Here is a 14223-nt window from a genome sequence, read left to right on the forward strand (position 1 = left end):
TGCAGGGTAGAGGTTTCAAGGCTGTAACCTTTTGGAAGCAGGTTGCCAGTCCTATCTTCCAAGGTGTCTCTGGGTGAGTTCAACCTGTCAACCTTTAGCTAGAAGTTGAGCACATGACCATTTGTGCCACTGAAGGACTCCTTATTTTTGAGGCTCTTTGTTATAAGGAGCCTCCATATTTATGGTTGTTATATTTCCCCTGATAAGTTGACCATTTTATCATTAGGAAATGCCCTCTTATTTCTCATAACACGGTTTTGTCTTAAAATCTATTGTATCTAATATTACTATAGCTCTCTACGTACTTATTTAGCTCATTTGCATAGTGTTATCTTTTTCCACCCATTTACTTACTTTCATCTTTTAACAATAAGGTATTTTTTAAATTAAGGTATGTACTTTTTTTTTTATGTGCTTTAGGTAAAAGTTTATAGCTCAAGTTAATTTCCCATTAAAGAATTTATACATATATTGCATCCATATCACCAGTTCTTGTCCCTTCCTGCCCTCTCATCCTGCTTTTGGATAGGAGCTGCCCGTTTGGTTTTGTATATCTGATTGAACTAAGAAGTGCATTCCTCATGTATAATTGTTTTTTGTTTTATTCATAGTTTTGGAGGTTCCTCCAGTCCCTGTCAGACCATTAAGTCTCATCCTTTTACATGAATTTGAGTTCTGTTCTACATTTTTCTCCTGCTCTGTCCGGGACTCTCTGTCATGTTCCCTGTCAGGGCAGTCATTGGTGGTAGCTGGGCACCATCTAGTTCTTCTGGTCTCAGGCTGGTGGAGTCTCTGGTTCATTTGGTCCTTTAGGCCTTTGGGCTAGCATATTCCTTGTGTCTGTGATTTTCTTCATTCTCCTTTGCTCCAAGTGGGATGGGACCAATTGATGTATCTTATATGGCTGCTCAAAAGCTTTTAAGGCACAAGATATCACTCACCAAAGTGAGATGTAGAACGTTTTGTTTATAAACTGTGTTACACCAATTGACCTAGATGTCTCCCGAAACTCCGGTCCTCAGGCCCCAGTCCCAGCTGCTCTGTCCCTCAAAGTGTTTGGATGTGTCCAGGAAACTTCTTTGCTTTTACTTTGGTCCAGTTGTGCTGACTTCTCCTGTATTGTGTGTTGTCTTTTACTGAAGTTGATTCTTGTCTACTGTCTGGTTAGTGATTTTCTCTCCCCTTCCCTCTCCACCCTCATAACTATCAAAGAATGCTTTTTTCTATGTTTAAACCATTTCTTGAGTTCTTATAAGAGTGGTCTCATACAATATTGTCCTTTTGTAACTGACCCATTTCACTCAGCATAATGCCGTCCATATTTAACTATGTTGTGAGATGTTTCGCAGATTCATCATTATTCATTATTGTTGCATAGTATTTCATTGTTTGTGTGTACCACAATTTGTTTATCCACTCATCTGTTGATGAGCATTTAGTGGTTTCCATCTTTTTGGCATCGTGAATAGTGCTGCAGTGAACGTGGGTGTGCACATTGGATGGCTCTTATTTCTCTCAGGTGTATTCCTAGGAGTAGGATTGCTGGATCATGTGGTAATTCTATTTCTTGCTTTTTAAGGAAGTGCCGTATTGTTTTCCAAAGTGGTTGTACCATTTTATATCCCACCAGCAGTGCATAAGAGTTCCAGTCTCTCCACAGCCTCTCTAACATCTGTTATTTTGAGTTTTTTGGATTATTGCCAGCCTTGTTGGGGTGAGGTGGTATCTCATTGTAGTTTCAATTTGCATTTCTCTAATGGCTAATGATTGTGTGCATTTCCTCATGTGTCTGTTAGCCGCCTGAATGTATTCTTTGGTGAAACGTCTGTTCATATCCTTTGCCCATTTTTTAACTGGATTTTTTGTCTTTTTGTTGTTGTCGTGTTGCAGTATCTTGTAGATATTAGAGATTAGACCCTCATCGGATATGTGGTAGCCAAAATGTTTTTCCCAGTCTGTAAGTTCTCTTTTTACTCTTTTGGTGAAGTCTTTTGATGAGCTTCTAAGTATTTGATTTTTAGGCACTCCCAGTTGTCTAGTTTCTCTTCTGGTATTTGTGCGTTCTTAGTTATGGTTTGTATACTATTTATGCCATGTATTAGGGCCCCTGGAAACTGTGGTGGCATAGTGGTTAAGAGCTAGGGCTGCTAACCAAAAGGTTGGCAGTTGGAATCCACCAGGTGCTCCTTGGAAACTCTATAGGGCAGTTGTACTCTGTCCTATAGGGTTGATATGAGTCAGAATTGACTCGACAGCAATAGGTTTTTAGGTCCCCTAGAATTGTCCCTATTTTTTTTCCCATAGTCTTTATCATTTTAGATTTTATATTTAGGCCTTTGATCTATTTTGAATTAGATTTTGTGTATGGTGTGAGGTATGGGTCCTGTTTCCTTTTTTTACAGGTGGATATCTAGTTATGCCAGCACCATTTGTTAAAGAGCCTGTCTTTTCTGCATTTAATGGACTTTGGGCCTTTGTCAAATATCAGCTGCTCATAGATGGATGGACTTACATCTGGGTTCTCAATTCTGTTCCATTGGTGTATGTATCTGTTTTTGTACCAGTACCATGCTATTCTGACTACTGTGGCGATATAACCAAAACCAAACCCATCACTGTCGAGTCGATTCCGACTTATACTGACCCTATCTAAAATCAGGTAGTGTGAGGCCTCCCACTTTGTTCTTCTTCAGTAATGCTTTACTTATCCAGGGCCTCTTCCCTTTCCATATAAAATTGATGATTTGTTTCCCATCTTGTTAAAAAATGCCATTGGAATTTGGATTGGGATTGGATTATATCTGTAGATGACTTTGGATAGAATTGACATTTTTATAATGTTGAATCCTCCTAACCGTGAGCATGGTATGTTTTTCCACTTACGTAAGTCTCTCTTGGTTTCTTGAGGTAGTGGTTTGTAATTTTCTTTGTATAAGCCTTTTATATTTCTGGTTAGACTTATTCCTAAGTACTTTATCTTCTAAGTCACCCATTTACTTTGAAGCTATCTGTGTCTTTATATTTAATTTGTAGCTCTTGTGGACAGCATATAGCTGATCTTGCCTTTTTTTTTTTTAAATCCATTCTGCAAGTTCTGCCTTCTGTTTGGAATACTTAGTCCATTAATGTTTAATGTAATTACAGTCTGCCCTCCATATCCCATCTGTGGATTCAACCAACTGTGGATTGAAAACCAACTGTGGCTGATTCAGCTCGGGCTATTCCGGCGGTGGGCTGCTGGATCTGGCTCCCCACAGTTAGTCTTCTCTTTTTGGGTAGCATAGGCTGCTGTGGAAACCCTGGTGCATAGTGGTTAAGAGCTACAGCTGCTAATCAAAAGTTCAGCAGTTCGAATCTACCAGGTGCTCTTTGGAAACTTTATATGTGGCAGTTCTGCTCTGTCCTGTAGGGTCACTGTGAGTTGGAATCAACTCGATGGCAGTGGGGTTTTTTTTTTTTTTTTTAATAGGCTGCCACAGGCAGGGCATTGACCCCATTTGGGTACAGGGTGGGGCCCGGTTCTGGGGGCTGAAGTGCAGGGGATGGGGGGTGGGGTGGGGTTGGCTGATGGATGGAAGCATTGTAAGTAATCTAGAGATGATTTAAAGTATATGGGACGGTGTTTGTAAGTTACATGTAAATACTATGCCATTTTATATATTTTATATAATGGACTTGAGTATCTGCAGATTTAGGTATTCTCAGGTTCTGGAACCAACTCAGGGCTCCCCCCCCCGCCCCCGTACCAGGATAGCATGGATACTGAGGGTCAGCTCTATTGATACAGTTGGGTTTGGGACTACCATTTTATTCTTTGCTTTTTATTTTTTCTCTCTTTATTCCACCTCTGTTCCTCCTTTTCTGCTATGGGTTTGAATTCTTTGAATATATTTTCTTTTAGAATTCAGTTTTTCATTTGGCTTTTTTTCTTCAGTCAAGAATTGACTCAGCGGTTGTGAGTTTGGTTTTGGTTTTTCTTAGTATGTGTTTTTTTTTTTTAAGTGGTTGCTCTAGAGTTTACAATATACATTCTTTACTTTTTACACTCTACATACAATTAATAATGCACTATTTCACATAAAATTTACAAAGTTATAAATAGTTTAGGCACATATTGCCTTCTCCCCCCACCTTGCCTTGTGTTATAGTTGTTGTGTGTATTACATCTACATGTGCCCCAAACCCCATTGGACAATGTCATGATTTTCCCCTTAAATAAGCAAATGTACTATAAAGAAATAAGAGAAAAAGGCAAAGAAAATAGTCTTTTGTATTTACACAGACAAGTACCATTCTTGATGCCATTCATTCTTTCCTGAGGAAAGAGTGGTTTTCTGCTGGTATAATTTCCCTTTGGCCTGAAGAACTGTTTTCAGCCTTTCTTGTACTCAGGTCTGTTAATGAATTCTTTTATCTTCATTCTTGAAGGATGTTTTTTATGGGATGTAAGAAATCTGGGTTGATAGTTTTGTTTTTTCCTTTCAGCTCGTTAAAGATGTTGTTCCACTGTCTTCTGACTCTATAGTTTCTGTTTGGGGGCAGGGTCAGCTGTTAATCGAATCATTCTTTTGTATGTGATGTGTCATTTTTCTCTTGATGTTTTTAAGATTTGCTTTTTGTCTTTGTCTTTCAGGTTTGACTGTGATGTGCTTGGCTGCCCTTTGTATTCTCCTGCTTGTTGTTTGTTGAGTATCTTGAATATATAGATTATGTGTTGTTATTGTTGTTAGGTGCTGTTGAGTTCTGACTCATAGCAACCCCACGTACAGCAGAACCAAACACTGCCCAGTGCTGCACCATCCTCACAATCGTTGTGCTATGTTTGAGTCCATTGTTGCAGCCACTGTGTCAGTCCATCTCATTGAGGGTCTTCCTCCAAACTTGGAAAATTTTCACCCATTATTTTTTCAAATAGTTTTTCTACCCTATCCTTTCTCTTCTCCCCTTTTAAGACTCTAATTACATGCGTGATATTATCCAAGCAAGTTCCCAACTAACTTTTCACTTTTACTTCAATTTTTTTTCTTTATCCTTGTCATTGGATAACTTTTATTGATCTGTTTTCAAGTTCTTTTGCTCTTTTTTCCTCTGTCCTGGATCTGACTGTGCTGTTAAGTCCATTTAGTGTATTGTATTTTTAAGTTCTAGAATTTCCATTTTGTTCTTTTTTCTGTTCCTCTGCTGGGATTTCATATTTCGTGATTCATGTCAAGCATATTTTACTTTACTGAAGGTGGTTATAAAAGCTGCTTTAAAATCCTTGTCTGCGAATTCCCCCAACATCAGGGCCATCTCAGGATTGGTCTTCTTTTCTTTTAAGAATGTTGTCCATTTTCCTGGTTCTTCACATATTGTAAGTTTGGATATTATCCTGGACGTTACGAAGGTCAAGTTACAGAGACTGTGGATTCTGTTATTTTTCTTCAGTGAGTATAGTTTGTTTAGTTATAGCAGGCAATTATCTTGGTTGGACTCAAACTACAAACTCTTCTTGGGCATCTGCTTGATTCTTGGGTCAGGACTTTTGTCTCTAGCCGAGTTGCTCTGTAGTGGTTCATGGCCCAGTCAGAGATGTGTGCAGACAGTTTGGGACTATCTTCTCAGACTCTTTCCCTTCTTTCTAGTTACATGCTTTCCCAGGTTCAGCCTTCTGGATCCCCATACCAGATTGACTGCATTTTTTACCCACTGAAACCAGCTGAAAGCTGTGGAACCATGAACTCATTCCATATAATCCCCCCCTCCAAGTGCAGTCTCCCCACTTGCCTGCCAGTGTTCAGTCTCCAGGTGTCTTAAGGTAGCTGCTTTTAGTATATAGTTACCTGGAGGAGTTTATAGTTTTTTGGAGGTGTGTTGGTGTGGCAGGATCTTAGCCATTACCAAAACCAGTCTTTTAGAACTTTTATTTTAGTAGAGAGGAGACGGACAATATACAAATAAAAATACAGCTATTTAACATTATGTATATCTTTTTTTTTTTTTAATATCTTATCAGTTATCTATTGCTTTGTAACAAACCACCTCAAAACTTGTGGTTTACTCCTGGACACCCTTTTAACTCAGTACTGAAGTCACTCCTGAGGTTCACCTTTCAGTCAAGGGTTAGACAGGCCTGTAAAACCAACGGTAACACACGTTCAACCACGTATACTAAATGGGCACATCGGCCCAGGGGCAAGGATGAGAAGGCAGGAGGGGAAAGGAAAACTGAACAAATGGAAATGGGGAACCTAAGCTCCAGAAGGGGAGAGTGTTGACACATCACAGGATTGGCAACCAATGTCACAAAGCAATATGTGTATTAATTGTTTAATGAGAAACTACTTTGCTCTGTAAACTTTCACCTACCCCACCCCACAAAGAAGATGTAAAAAACCTCTGTGGTTTAAATCAACTATCCTTTATTATGATAACTCATGCAACTCTCAGTTGGCTCAGAGTTGAACTGATCTATGCTGAACTCACGGGACTTGGCTGAACTTATGTGTTTGTATTTTAGCTGGTTCACTCATGTGTCTGCAGGTTGCTGGACATTTTGCTCTGGACTGGGCTTGGCTGGAGCACCTTAGTTAGGATAGCTCTTCTCCATGTGTCTCTCATCTGGCTGGCCTGGACTTGTGCTCCTCATGGTGATGAGATAAGTGCCAGAGAGCAAATGCACAGGTGCTTTTTCAAGCCTCTGTTTATGGCACGTCTTCTAGCATTCCCCTGGTCAATGCAAGTCACGTGGATGAACTCAGAAGCAAGGGTGGGAAAACATACTTACCACTGATGAGAGGATCTGTAAAGTCATATGGCAAAGAAGTCAGTATAAGGAATGGTGAAGATCTGGGACCGTTAATGCATTCTACACAGCAGGAATAAGTGCCATAAAAAAATAAGCATGATGATAGTGATAAGGGCATGTGTGTGTTTGCACAAATATGTACGTGCCTTTTTTAACATGAACTGGAATCAACCTATATGTAGTCCTGTAGCCTGCTTTTTCATTTAATGCGATAAACTATTCCTAGCTTTTTGAATGTTAGGCCATTTTTACTTTTCTACCCCTCCCTGAGTTATTGAATGCTTACTATACACTTTTTTTTTTTACTAGACACTTTTAAAACCATTTTACATGTATTATCTTACTTCATTTTCACAACCATCTTATGAGATAGACACTCTTATCGTTCCTGCTTTACAGATGAGGAAACTGAGGCACAGAGAAGCTAAGCAACTGACCCAAAATCACCCACCTTATAAGTGATAGAGATGTGGACTTAGACAGTACGTCTCATTATACATTCTAATGTCCACATCTCTGTATATTTCTTTAGATAATTTGCTTAAAAAAAAAAAAATGTTGGCATTGAGCCAGTTCTAACTCATGGTGACCCTATGTGTTACATAGTAGAGCTGCTCCATAGGATTTTCTTGGCTGTAATCTTTATGGAAGCAGACCTCCAGGCTGTTATTCCGTGGTGGTGTTGGGTAGGTTCGAACTGCCAACCTTCCGTTTGGTAGCCTAGTGCAAAGCATTTGCACCACCCAGGGACCTAGATAATTTGTAGCAGTGGAATATATTGGGTCAAAGGGTAGCTGCCAAACTTTTAAAGTGCTGGCTGAGCATTTGAAAGTTGGTGCTAGGCCAGTTTGTCCCTCCCACTCTAGGAGCAAGACAGTAAAGCACCAGGCTTGTCAGTGAACTGGTGGAACGCGAGCACTCACTTGGTGAGCTTCCATATGTCTGACACCCAGAATCGGTGTGGTGTGAACTGTGGAGTGCTGAGAAACAGCTGGGACCAGTGAACTGGCTCAGCTGAAGGCAGGAGACAGTGTGGGGGACCTGTGCGAGCCAAGGCCCCAGGCGAGTGGCACAGGGTCCTGCAAATGGTGACCCTTCAGGGACAGGATAGCCCTGCGTGTGGTTAGTGAGACCCTCCACCCCACCCCACCTTAGGCTCCTGGCCCCACCCACACGATGTGAATGACATGAGAGGAAGGGAGCCACCTCAAGGGACTGGAGAAAGTGATCATCTGGAAGTGGGTTTGTAAGCCTCTTGTCCTCGTTTCATTTCCGTGTTCATCATATTCTGGTCTGGACTATATCTATACTCATCTCATACCTCCTATTTTGAAACAATGAGGGAATGTGAATGGAGAGGAAAGAAATCTGGTTAAGTTTTAATTATTAAAGGTTTCGCATTGAAACTGGGACAGGAGGGTGAGGTTTAAATTGAGAACTTGGGATTTTCTGTAGATTTTGTTTTTGAGGTAACTCTGGTTGCCAGTGGGTATATGTAGCCATATGTGATTTTCGTGCTGTAGTTTTTGATGACCTGTAAATATCTTTGTTCGTAGTGTTACGTACTATGTATTTTCTGCCTAATACTTTTTCATTCTTTTTTTCCGCTTCAGGTTAGTAGCAAAGATGAAGATTTTCTTGACCTCTCCGTTGATGTGGAGCAGAATACGTCTATTACCCACTGTCTAAGGTAACCTCATGAACTCTGAGCAGGGCTCTAGCTTCTCATCAGTTTGGCAAATACATGGGGAAGAAATCTTGAATATCTTTAGGAGAGAATCTCCTTTTTGCCTAAACCAATATAATCCTATTATTTTCTGTTTCCTGTTTCCCAATAAAGATTAAAATAAGTTAACGTGGTCTACAGAAGAGTTCTGCTAGGGGAGAGAGGACCAAGTGGAAGCTCATTAGTTATTAATTTTACAATAAGTTTTTAATCTTGTACTTTTGACTTTCATCAAACACAGTGACACAATTAAGTTATTCAGCGCTACAGATGCCTACCATTACTCTAAACTAGTCTGTCCTGTTATTTGAAAAATTAGTGCTTTGAGTTGAGAACCAATCAGGGAATTGCCTTTCCCTCCATCTTTCAGCATTCTGTGTAGATCATTCATGGAAAGAAATTCTTCCATTATCATTGAGAGAAGGTAGGAGCCCCGAGGGTCACGACCCTTGCCTAGCATCACTATATAAATTGTGTATTGACTTGTGTACTTGGAAGTGTGTTCAAAATTGATATAAAGACACAGTCCCCTTTTCAGCACCTTACTCTTTTGTTCCCTCTCTTCCTTTCAACAAGAGGTCATGAGTGCTTATAATTTGTTCTAGACACTGGGGATAGTGAAGTGACATCAGTCAAGGTTGTTGATCTGGGGCACTTACATTCTTGTGGGGATATACAGACAGTGATCAGTGCCTTGAAGGAAGTAAGACAGGTCTAGAGAGTAGCTAGGTCCCTGGGTGGTGCAAAACAATTTATGCTCTACCGGTAATGTAAATGTTGGTGGTTTGAACCCACCTGGTGGTGCTGCAGGAGAAAGTCCTATGGAGCAGTTTTACTCTGTAACACATGGGGTTGCCATGAGTCAGAATCAGCTCCGTGGCAATGGGTCTGGCTTTTGGTTTAGAGAGTGCCTGATAGTAGGGATGCCGGTATAGACAGTGGTCAGGGAGCCGGTATCACTGCTCAGAGATGTTTTGTAATGCCAAAACAAGGCACTGTTGGTTTCTGTCCTTAATCAGGTGACAGAGCTATTCATTCAGGAGTTCAAGTTACTTGGAAACTTTTAGAAGAATAGATTAAAGGGGCTTTCTGTGGTAGCTTGAAGCACTGGTGGCATGGTGGTTTAGAGCTCAACTACTAACCAAAGAGTTGTTGGTTCACATCCATCAGCTGCTCCTTGGAAACACCATGGGGGCCATCCTACTCTGTCCTATAGGGTCGCTATGAATTGGATGGTTTGTTTTTTTTCCTGTAGTAGCTTACTGTTAGAAAGTCACCTTTCTAGGCAAAGGCACCAATTTCAGCTTGCAAGAGCTTCTAGGTTCATCTGGGTATAATGTGTTGTGTGGAGCTGGGGGCTGATTGCTTTTCCCCGGGGTCAGAGGGATTCAACCGCCCCATGCCCTGACATTTACCTCAGTGCTTCCTGTTGGATCTGGCATTTCTGCCCTTGTCTCCAAATGCCTTAGGTTGTTTCAGGGTAAAAAAAAATCACAAAGTTTAGTAAAGCAAAAAGTATATTCAAAAAGGCAAAAGTGGGAAGTGGACAAGCAATCTGCCACAGCCATGTCTGCCCGAGTCCAAGGAATATTACAGAATAGACAAGAATGGGAAAACGGACAAGCACGCTGCTAGAGCCATGTCTGCCCAAGTCCAAAGAGTATTATTACAGAATCATCAGTATACGTGAACATTACAAAATAGGTAAAACCATTGGAAGTTTCACCTTTTCATAGATTGGCTAGAATCTGTGGCCCTATATTTTGAATTGTCTTTCTTAACAATCATTGGTACAGGAGGGTCTTTATTGGTCCAACAAATTTTCTATTCACTAAATGCTAATAGAAAAAGATAAGAGTGGAAAGTCTTTTGTGTTTGATTGGCTTTAAGTGAAAAGTTCCCTAAAAGATAGTGCTCTTCCCTAAAAGATAATTTCCAAGATTGTTCTGTCTATTGTCTTTATGTCAGGGCCCAGTTGATGTGTCCTTGTGAGTCCTTGTGGACCCAGCTCCAGCTGGGTCACATTCTCTATGTTCAAGGACAGGAAATAATGATTCCAATATTATTTCCTAAATCAGGTCCAGGTCTCTGGGACAAGTTTGTTATCTCTTTGTTTGAAAAGAGTTTTGTAGGCTAGGATGGCAGTCTTTTTTCTTCAGGATGGTTCTTTTTATGGTGTGGGTTCTTAACATTCCTCTTAAAAGAAGCCATTTTTTATATTTCCACTGAGTTTTGTGATCACAGGGATTAGAAAAGCAAGGTTGCAGCAGCATTAGTCACAGATGAGAGAATGGGGGGAATGTATTACGTGACCACTCCCTTTCTTGCTGAGAATTTGAAGTTAAAGAGGTTGATTGCTTCCCCTTGAAACCAACAAAACATACCTGCTGTCGAGTCGACTCGTAATTACCCTCTCCAACAGAGTAGAACTGCCCCAGAGGGTTTCCAAAGAGCAGCTGGTGGATTCAAACTGCTCACCTTTTGGTTATTAGCAGCCGAGCTCTTAACCACTGTGTCACCAGGGCTCCTGCTTCTCCTTAGTTCTATAAAATTCCCAGGCTGTTCAAAAGGGGCAGTGGCAGTGGCCATAGCTCTGAGATCATCCCGGTAAAGGGTTAAGTGGTTAGTTATAATTTCAACCTTTGGGAACTTTATTATAAAGAAGTGTAGTCCCAGACTTATGTTTCCATATTTTTTTTTCTGGTTGTTGTTGTTGTTAGGTGCCGTCGAGTCAGTTCTGACTCACAGCAACCCTGTGCATAACAGAGCAAAACACTGCCTGGTCCTGCGCCATCCTTACGATTGTTGTTTTGGTTGAGCTCATTGTTTCAGCCACTGTGTCAGTCCATCTCATTGAGGCTCTATTTTCTACTGACCCTGTATTTTACCGAGCGTGATGTCCTTGTCCAGGGACTGATCCTTCTTGACAGCATGGCCAAAGTATTTAAGATGCAGTCTCGCCATCCTTGCTCCTAAGGAGCATTCTGGTTGTACGTGTTCCAAGACAGATTTGTTCGTTCTTTTGGCAGTCTATGGTGTTTTCAATATTCTTCGCCAACACCATAATTGAGAGGTGTCTGCTCTTCTTTGGTTTATTTGATTCATTGTCCAGCTTTCACATGCATGCATTTTTTTCTGGAGAAACATATATATTGGCCGTGCATACCTGATTAAGGCAGGCTAGAAGCATTTGGAAATGTTAAGGCTGGAACGAGTGAGTGTCTAGTCAGCTAGTGCTGCTGTAACAGAAATACCACACCCAACCCACTGCCGTCGAGTCGATTCAGCTGTAACAGATATACCACAGGTGGGTGGCTTTAATGAACAGAAATTTATTCTCTCACAATTTAGGAGGCTAGAAGTCCAGATTGAGGGCAACAGCTGTGGGGACGTCTCTCTCTGTTGGCTCTGGGGAAGGGTCTTTGTCTCTCTCAGCTTCTGTTCTTTGGTAACTTTCATGTGACATCTGTCTTCCCACTGATTTGTCCTTGCTTGTCTCTGTCTAATCTGCTCTTTTTATATCTCAAAAATAATTAGGCCTGACACACCCTACACCAGCATGGCCTCATTAGCACAACAAAGGAAACCTTGTTTCCAAATGGAATCACATGCACAGGTGTGGGGTTAGCAGTCCAACACATTTTTGGGAGACACAATTTAATCCTTAACAACAACAACAAAAAACCAAACCCATTGCCATCAAGTAGATTCCAGCTGATAGGTACTCTGTAACAAGGAGTATGAAATCACCTCTGAATGCCTTTTAAACTACATTAGGTTATCATCTGATTGGACCCTCCAGTCTGATAATCCTGACATGCCTGCCCTTTGTCCCTAAACTAGACCTTGAGTAACCTACCTGTACCTCGCCTCACCTATGCCTAAGTCCTCACATAAATGAGAAGCCTGCCAGGTGTTACTATTCACTGCTGAGAGTTCTGTGATGGGGTGGCAGCTTTCCAACCTTCCCCAAAGGAAGGAAGGACAGCAGAAGGGCCAGGGAATAAATAATGTCAGTGGCTCCATTAGCTTTTGCTATCTCTGGTTTAGGAAATAATATTGGAGCCGTTATCCCCTGTTCTTGAGCATAGAGAATGTGACCCAGCTGGAGTTGGGCTCAAAAGCGCTCGCAAGGACATCCAAGGATATATCAACTGGGCCCTGAGGTATAAAGACAGTAGTTAAGAGTATCTTTTAGGGAATCTTTCACATAAGCCAGAACACAGAATCTTTTTCTGTTAGCATTCAGTGAATAAAAAATTTGTTGGACCAATGAGGACCCTCCTGTACTGGTGATTGTTGAGAGGGACAATTCAAAATGTAGGGTCACAGCTTCTAACCAGTCTGTGAAAAGGTGAACTTTCAGTGGTTTTGCCCATTTTGTAATGCCAGTGTGTACTGATGACTGTGTAATGTTGCTTGGGCTTGGGCAGACATGGCTGTGGCAGCATGCTTGTCCGTTTTCCCATTCTGGCTTATTCTGTAATATTTCCTTGGACTTGGGCAGACATGGCTCTAACGACATGCTTGTATGCTTCCCCCTTTTGCCTTTTTGGATATATGCCAAATAAAACTTTCTTTTTGCTTTACTAAACTTTGTGATGTTTTTACACTATAACATCTCTAAGAGAGAAAAGAAGGAATAATGACTTGATCTCTCCTGGCAGCTTTCACAGTTTAATTAGGTTTGCATTCTTGAGGGTTTACTTTGAAAATTAGAATTATGCATTTTTCTTTATGCATCATCTCCTTTATCCCTGTTACCTTCCAAGGAGCCCCAGTGGCATAGTGGTTAAGTGCTCGGCTGCTAACAGAAAGGTCGGCGGTTTGAACCCAGAACCCACCAGCCGCTTTGCAGGAGAAAGATGTGGCAGTTTGCTTCTGTAAAGATTACAGCTTCAGAAACCCTGTCGGGTAGTTCTACTCTGTCCGTGGGGTGGCCATGAGTCAAAATTGACTCGACAGCAGTGGGTTTGGCAAGTTTTGGTTACCTTCTAGAAGGACTTTAGGTGATAGATTACAGTATATTTTCACTGAACCTTTTTTCAGAGAAATGATGATATAAATAGTGGTTAAATTCAAGATGCAGGTCTACAGAAGTTGCTAAATCCACACTGTAGTTGAGCTATAATTCTAATTCAGCAAAGTGAGCCATCTGTGTCATAGGAAGATACTGAGAAAGAAGGGTTTCGTTTTCCTGTTGAAAAGTTCGGGGATGGCCTCACGCAAAAACTTAAAATACCTGAGGTTTATTGTAATTATCTTTCCTTTTTTTTTTTTTTTTTCTTGGTATCTTTTCCACTGAGGTGCTTTAGTCCCTGCCTGTGGCTTTCTCACAGAAACTTCCTTTTCTCCTCAAAGTGCTCTGTGTTCTAAAACCACCTTCCCCTTCCCCTAGCCCTCTTCTCATTTAAAATTCTCGCTCTCCCAGTGCAGCGGCCTTCAGCTAGGTTTTAGGAGGAAGGCAGCCTTTTAATTCTCCCAAAGCTCTTTCTATTTTAAAAATTAATCTTCTTCAATTCTTTTCCTACTTACTTTAGAAACTTATGTTCTAGGTTCATATACATCCCAGCATTCACCCTCATGCTGTTTGTCATGCACAGGCAGGCTGGTTTCTCTGTTCTCTTTTCCTGACCTGTGTTTCTGTTTTTGTTGTTATTGATGTGTTTCTGTTTTTGTTGTTATTGATACACGCTGTTTTCTAATACCT

General features: G+C 41.0%; 1 protein-coding gene across 1 annotated transcript in view; it reads left to right on the plus strand.

Moving 5' to 3' along the window:
- Positions 1 to 14223, plus strand: part of USP46 (ubiquitin specific peptidase 46) — a 77215-nt gene that overhangs the window by 48180 nt on the left and 14812 nt on the right. The window contains exon 5 of the mRNA XM_049886253.1: positions 8401 to 8477. Within this exon, the coding sequence (XP_049742210.1) occupies positions 8401 to 8477 (77 nt within the window). The remainder of the gene's footprint in view (positions 1 to 8400; positions 8478 to 14223) is intronic.

The sequence above is a fragment of the Elephas maximus genome, chromosome 5, assembly GCF_024166365.1.
Source record: "Elephas maximus indicus isolate mEleMax1 chromosome 5, mEleMax1 primary haplotype, whole genome shotgun sequence".
Taxonomy (NCBI): domain Eukaryota; kingdom Metazoa; phylum Chordata; class Mammalia; order Proboscidea; family Elephantidae; genus Elephas; species Elephas maximus.